This window comes from Pterocles gutturalis, unplaced genomic scaffold (genome assembly GCF_000699245.1).
Source record: "Pterocles gutturalis isolate BGI_N339 unplaced genomic scaffold, ASM69924v1 scaffold12287, whole genome shotgun sequence".
In the NCBI taxonomy this organism is placed as follows: domain Eukaryota; kingdom Metazoa; phylum Chordata; class Aves; order Pterocliformes; family Pteroclidae; genus Pterocles; species Pterocles gutturalis.
In genome coordinates this window covers 295-7,019 of record NW_010115453.1, presented here as the reverse complement: position 1 = coordinate 7,019, position 6,725 = coordinate 295, and the positions used below count along the sequence as shown (strand labels likewise).

General features: G+C 49.5%; 2 protein-coding genes across 2 annotated transcripts in view; one reads left to right on the top strand and one right to left on the bottom strand.

Moving 5' to 3' along the window:
- Nucleotides 1-2,050: 2,050 nt before the first annotated feature.
- Nucleotides 2,051-4,183, top strand: LOC104463010 (ras-related C3 botulinum toxin substrate 3). Its single transcript, XM_010075182.1, has 4 exons — nt 2,051-2,203; nt 2,660-2,722; nt 3,199-3,358; nt 3,474-4,183. The coding sequence occupies exons 1-4, from the start codon at nt 2,111-2,113 to the stop codon at nt 3,602-3,604; spliced, it is 447 nt and encodes a 148-aa protein (XP_010073484.1). The 5' UTR covers nt 2,051-2,110; the 3' UTR covers nt 3,605-4,183.
- A 375-nt stretch (nt 4,184-4,558) lies between these two features.
- DCXR (dicarbonyl/L-xylulose reductase) overlaps nt 4,559-6,725 on the bottom strand; it is a 2,393-nt gene continuing 226 nt past the window's right edge. The window contains exons 2-5 of the mRNA XM_010075181.1: nt 5,770-5,869; nt 5,542-5,606; nt 5,325-5,442; nt 4,559-4,837 (exon numbers count right to left, since the gene is read on the bottom strand). Of these exons, the coding sequence (XP_010073483.1) occupies nt 4,743-4,837; nt 5,325-5,442; nt 5,542-5,606; nt 5,770-5,869 (378 nt within the window). The 3' untranslated portion in view covers nt 4,559-4,742. The remainder of the gene's footprint in view (nt 4,838-5,324; nt 5,443-5,541; nt 5,607-5,769; nt 5,870-6,725) is intronic.

Here is a 6,725-nt window from a genome sequence, read left to right as displayed (position 1 = left end):
CTGGAGGACAAACACGTCATTTTATTGGGTTTTAGATCTGTCTCCTCATTGTTTTACCCGGTGTCTGTGTTCTGCTGCTGTTCCCATCCCAAGTGTACCTGGTCACAGAGTCCTCCCTGGAAATCCTGGTGTTCCCGGGTTCCTCCCGTGTCTCCTTTTGTTTTGTGTTCCCAGGTGTTGCTGTTTCTGATTTCACCATGTGCCTCTTGTTATCGTCCCTCCTCTTCTTTTCTGTAGGCTTTTCCCACATGCCTTTTTTCTGAGAACACATCTGTATGCAAGGTGCAGGCACACGGGAGATTTATGGTGCTTCGTAACTTTGCCCAGCTCGTCCTGCACATTTTTCCTCATAATTTCTGTTCGCTTTTCTGGTCACCGCAGCAAGGACAGAGCTGAGAGATGGAAAACTAAATGTGATCTGGCCTTAGGCAGGGACTGGTCTTTCCACCTTCCTACGCATGCCACCCCCTCAAATATATGTGTTCTAGCCCATGGGGCCTGAAGAGGGGAGCGGGAGAAAGCCCCCCACCAGAACGGCACGGCCTCACTGTGGCGGGGAGCGCAGCGCCTGGGAGCACGGCCGGTTGGAAAGGGACTTCAGGTGGAGGTCTGCAGGCTGGTGTTCTGCTTTAACAGCAAAGGGGCAGTGCAGAGACTAAAAGAACTCAGATACCAAAACACTTCACTCATAGACCAGTGTGTTTTTTGTGAATTACGTGACTTCCCTGTTTGGTGGGAGAAAGGTTGTGGTTCAGGGGGAAGTTGGGCAGGGTGGCACAGTGGCTCCTCACCCAACCTCCCTGTTCCCCGAGAGAAGGGGGACCTGATCCAGGGTGAAAGCTGGGTGGGTTACAGCAGTGGTTCTTGCTGTGCTCTGTGGACTGTGGGGTCCCTCTGGGGTTTCTCGCTTACTCCTGAAGTCTTCCCTGACATCGCTCCAGCTATGGAATTGGGCAGAGGACACCCATCTCCCTTGGCTGTTCAGCTTCACTCAGGCACCGACAGACGGCTTTGCCCATCACTGGCACTCACGGTCTGCTTCTCTGGAAGGTTCTCTGCAGTTCACAACTTCACAGCGATAAATAGGTTGTTTACGCTCCCAGTACTCCTCTGTTCATAGAACAAAGCTTTTCCCTTATGCTACAGAGCCACAGTTCGTGTGGTGACACTACTGCCACCCGGGCCCAGCCCCTGCCAGCTGCCACCGCTGGGGTGACCAGTCCCACCTGCTTTCAGCAAGACCCTGAGCTGGTGGTGTTTTCAGTGATCTGTGGTGTTGCCAAAATCTCTTTTCAAACTGATAGAGGTCAGTTTAAAAGTTCATTTTTGTTTGTTGATAGTTATTTTTCCCCTTTTGTATTTATTGACACTGAATTCCTGTATCTGAGGAACTCGAATAATTCTGTGTTGTTGCATGGTTTTTCACCTCACCATTTACCTATTTTGCTAGATTATTATAGATGTGTTGAGCCCAGCACAGAACCTTAATTTATTCCCTCTCTTTTGGTTCCTGGAACAAATGTGTTTTGCCTGGTGTTTTGCTGAGGCTGAATGGGTGGGGAAAAGCAGAGGGAGAGCGCGGGTCGGTAAGTGCTCAGACAAGGTGAACGTTGTGAGTTCGGGCCTGGTCCCTGACAGCTGGAGAACTCCATCCTCCTGCAGGTTTGTTTTCTCACATAACTTTTTACCTAACCTGTCTCTTGGGTGGAAGAAGGGTGAGTTTCACAGTGCTTCCTGCTGGACCCTTTACGCTTCTTGCTTTTATCCTCTGCAGAGCTGTAGGGAAGACCTGCTTGCTGATCAGTTACACCACGAATGCCTTTCCTGGAGAATACATTCCTACCGTGTGAGTAGTGGCCTTGTTGCTCTGTACGGATGTGTGTGTAAAAGCTGGTTTCGTAGATGAGGAGCAGGCTGTCCCAAATCAGATGATGAACTTCACATGTGAGGAGGATGCCAGCTGTGTGTGTGTGAGGAGGGCAGCCTGTCCTCACTGGAACTGTGTCACAGTGTCCTCTCCTGATTCACTGCCCCCTTGGATTTCATACAAAGAGATTGTCACTGATGCGGACTCTTCCTTGGCAGGTTTGATAACTATTCTGCCAATGTCATGGTAGATGGAAAGCCAGTGAACCTCGGCCTCTGGGATACAGCAGGGCAAGAGGATTATGACCGACTGCGGCCTCTTTCCTATCCGCAGACGGTGAGTGCTGGGCTTGGACTGGCTTGTAACTGCTTCCTCTTGGGGACAGGGAGGCTCCAAAGGACAGCTAGGCTTCTTTCCTACACGTTCCATTTTCCCATTCTCTCCCAGCGGCACAGCTCGCTGCTGGGCTGCACGAGTGGCATTTCCCTGTCTGCAGCAATTCCTGCATGGCCCCCCACCAGGGGTGAACCCCATAGCACTGCTACGGGATCTGTGGACACAGGCTCTTAACACACAGAGCCCAGTGTTGTAAAAGAAGGTGAAGTCTTACTCTCAAAAGTCCATTCCTTCCCTCTTTGAATTAGTTTAGCACCCTTAATGGGGAAGAATTTCTTACAGACACAGTCCTTGCTTGTGGGAGGAGGTTGTCCTCTGTAGGGCTCCCGCTCCGCCCTCCCTCCGTTAGCTCTATCTGTTTCTTTTTACAACGCTGACCCTCTTGTTTCTGCACAGGATGTTTTCTTGATCTGCTTCTCCCTTGTGAGTCCAGCCTCCTTTGAGAATGTTAGAGCCAAGGTAAGGTGTTCTCCTTCTGGGTGAAACAGTGGAAGGGAGGAACCAGTGAAGTCCCCTGCCCCACCCAGCACCGCACCTACAAGCCCAAAATTTCTAGCAGTCATGTTTCAGTAAGGGAAGGTCATAGTCTGCAGGTTTTAAGATGGGCCTACTTTTTATTTATGACTTCTTGGGCTAAGTTTTTTGCCCTTTTGAATCTGCATCTTGAAGAAAGGATGTCCCAGAAGCTAAAACACAGCTAAGGGAAGCACTGTGAATTCCATTATATGATTCCATGTCTCAGTGCCTTTGTTACTACATCAGCACCGATCTGTCTCCTTCTGCAGAGCACACTCAGAACTGTAGACAGAAATATCCTGTTCAGGTGTTGCCACCATGTCAGATAGCAGTAAAAACCTTCTTCCTGATAGCAAATGCATCCTCATGGCTGCATCCACTGCTGTAGGTACTTTTCTTATTGTGCCTCTCTGTTTCAGTGGTACCCTGAGGTCCGACACCATTGCCCAAATACACCTATCATCCTGGTGGGCACCAAGCTGGACTTGAGGGATGATAAGGACACCATTGAAAGGTTACGTGATAAGAAACTGGCCCCCATCACCTACCCCCAAGGTTTGGCAATGGCTCGGGAGATCGGTGAGTCTCGTGCTTGCAGGTCTCCATGATATTGAGCTTTTTATTTTGGAGTGGGTGAGGGACAGCACGTCCCGGTAGGACTGGAGTGGTTGAGCTGGAGCTCTCTTTCCCCTAGGGTCGGTAAAGTACCTCGAGTGCTCTGCCCTGACACAGCGGGGCTTGAAGACGGTGTTTGATGAAGCCATCCGGGCTGTGCTCTGCCCACCGCCTGTGAAGAAGCCCGGCAAAAAGTGCACCGTGTTTTGAGGGCTGTGGCCTAGGTGCTGGCTCAGCATGTTGTCATCCTCCGACAGATTGCATATTAGCTGGGTGTTTCCGGAGGGGGCTGGGATGCGTAGGGCCCTTCATCGTGTACGAAGTCAGTGTTTTTTAAATGTCTCTTTGATTTAACGTCAGTGTTGATGTGAAGGGGCAGTGGGGGCAGGAGACTAGCTGGGGGCTGTACAGCCCCCAGGGGAGGTACAACAGGGAAGGCAAGGTCGCTCCTTGGGGCAACAGGCTGTTTTGGCTCTCCTGAACTCCAAGCTGAAAGGGCCGAGACATCCATCCTGTCCTGGAAGCACCTGGTTTCAACCTGCAGGTGAAACCGGTGAAGATCCTTGTGGGAGTGGGGAGGGAGCTGATATGGATGGTGCTGAATAACAAGAGCAGCAGGGAGAGGGATAGGGTCTCTTTGCCCAGCCTACCGTGGCTAATAGTTAACTGGTGCTCTAGCAGGTACGTGCCTAAGACTGTTAAAAGAAATCAAAACCAGCCCCAGAAGGGGTCAAAGTAAATGAGATATGAAGCTGAAGAACTAATCATTAGGTGCTTTATTGGGTACTAGCCAAACTCAGTGAGTGAAACAGCTCTGTGCAATCGATGTATTTGCCTTTTTGTGTGTGCACACCCTAGGACAGCGTGGCGCTGCTCCCCCCCATCAGTCTTTAGCAGTGCCTCCCCCCCAGATCCAGTCTCTGCAGAGCAGGGCTGTGGTTGTTGCCTCTGTTTTGTTTTTTTCTACTAAAGACAGCAAAGGAAGCAATGAGGAGTCTGCTGACTTCTTCTTTCCCTTCCCACTGAAAGTGCAGGCGGGCTCTTTGGATGGAACAGGGAGAGCTGTGGGGGGGGGAATAGGATTGGAAGAAAGACAAGTCCAATTTCTAATCATCATGTAGAGTGACAAGATAAAACCTTATTTGGTGCAATAAACATTCTCCATGACGGCATATGTGAGCTTTATTATATAGCAGCTTTCTAAAGGTAATTTTCTGCCTCGCTTCTCATAGAAGTCCCAGCCCTCCTATCCCTCTTTCTCCAGGGTCTGTCATTGTTTTCTATCCAGTTTACATGTGTGCAGTACTAGTATGAAAATTAACGCCAGGTGTAAAAAGTAGGTGTCATCTTAGGAGACGAGAAATCCCCCATCAACCATCAGCGAGCTGCCAGTTGTCATAGCGCTTAGCAGGAAGAGAATGCTGTTCACCACGTCATCCACTTCTGTAACCAAACACAGAGAACATCCAATGCACCCCTCAAATTGTACTAGAAAAACAAGCATCCCAGAAGGTCTGTCTTTGACCTCTCCGTGTAGTTAGAACAGGGAAATATCTCCACCCCCAATCTGTGCTTGATGCAGTACACAGGACAGTGTGGCTGAGAGCTGGACATCAAAAAGTCCTTGTTGTGCTCAAATGATATGTAGTTTACAGCAAGCACCGACGTTCCCCCCCCCCCCAAGTCGTATTTGTGAAGAACAGAGTTAAGTGCATTTCACTTGTCCCAAGATGAGAAGGCTGCAGAAGAGGTGAGATAAGGTTTGATTCTTGCCCTGTCCTCATCATGCTTCAGGAAGTCAGCCACAGCCACGCAGCAGAGATGTGACTGCCCACAAAAGCAGCAAGGTGCCTGTGGCTGTGATGTCTGTGACAGGGAAGGCTTGGATACAGTAAAAGAGCCCAGCTGGGCAATGATCTACACCACTGACCTGCAAACTTTCCCAGCGGAATCCGATTAATCATGGCAGCAGATTTCTGAGGGTCACTCCAGTTAATTCTCCCCATGTCAGTCATAACCACTGTGGGGTTCACAGTGTTCACCCTAATCTGGGACCAAGAGCAAGAATCAATCTAACCAGACTGCTCTGAGAGGAAACACCTTGGGTTCAGCTTTCACACTTCCCTTTCTCTCAGAAAGAATCCTACCTTGTAGGGTCCCAGTTCCATTGCCATTACCTTGCTCAGCATATCCAAAGCACTTTTTGTGGAACCTTCAAGAGAAGAGAAAAACGGGAGGCATTTAAGGGCATAGCACTTGGTCTGGAACACGCAGAAACATTTCACTGCCTGGAATTGGCAGCCAGCAGCTTGTTGGCTGTGGGTCCCCAGCTAGGCAAAAATGCGAGAGGCACTGCTAAAGCTGTGCATACTTACAGTAAACAGCGTGATCCCGCAGAGCACGCTGAGATGCCTGGCTGGAGACATTCACAATAGCACCTGGCACCCCCTGTGCAATCATCTGCCGAGCAACAATCTGGGGGAGGGAAGGGAAAAAAAAAAAAGACGATGTCAGAATCGTAACAGGAGAAATCATTATTTAATTCAGTAGGAATCTTGCTGGGCTATTACGGTAGCCCAAAGAGCAAAACATCTGGAGGAAGTAAGTTCTCACTGCCTCCCACTTGCAAGAGAGAGAATCAAAGCAGGAGAGTGAAGGGGCTGTACACAGATCATCAGGTTCACTTTGGATTACAGCCCCTGCAGCCTCCCCAGTGGACATTTTTCTCTGCTCTGCAGGAGAATGTAGTCACTGCTGTTCATGGAGACAACTACTGTGACAATTCTTCCTCACCTGGGAAACATGAAGCACAGCCCCAAGATTTACATCAAAAGACCTACAAAAAACATCAAAATTAAAAGTTACGGAGTGGTTGCAGCCCAGGCCAGAGAGAAGATGTTTTGGGTGACAGCAGAGGGCAAGTGCTGCTGGTATCTTGGGAACACTGGGGGTGCTCTAGGACACGGCTAGAGATGCCAGCCTGACTGGTTTTAATGACTAGCCACGCTTTCAGCAATTGGATGTAAGCTAAGGGGGGGAGCACTCCTGCATCATCACATTTCCAGCAGGACTCTGATCTTTAGCAGACTAGTGTAGTTCCTCTGTTAAAGTTTAAACGGTGAGCCCTGTGCCTCAGCCAGTGACTCTTCTTAGGTCAATCAAACCCTTCACAAGGTTTTAAAATAGCAAATAAATCTGCTGTGAGATGGGTGGAAGCAACTTTTCTTCTATTTGCCACATAGTCCTTCCTTGGTCAGGTTTTCCCCTGCCACTTCTGCAGCATGGTCTCAGTAGGCTCTATACGTTTTATATTCCAGTCACAAATGATCTG

What these genes read in the sequence shown, in the direction of transcription:
- LOC104463010 (XM_010075182.1), top strand. Translation starts at nt 2,111, where the DNA reads ATGGTAGATGGAAAGCCAGTGAACCTCGGCCTCTGGGATACAGCAGGG. An exon ending in CTCTTTCCTATCCGCAGACG is followed by an intron (nt 2,204 to 2,659) that starts GTGAGTGCTGGG and finishes GTTTCTGCACAG; the next exon opens with GATGTTTTCTTGATCTGCTT. An exon ending in TTGAGAATGTTAGAGCCAAG is followed by an intron (nt 2,723 to 3,198) that starts GTAAGGTGTTCT and finishes TCTCTGTTTCAG; the next exon opens with TGGTACCCTGAGGTCCGACA.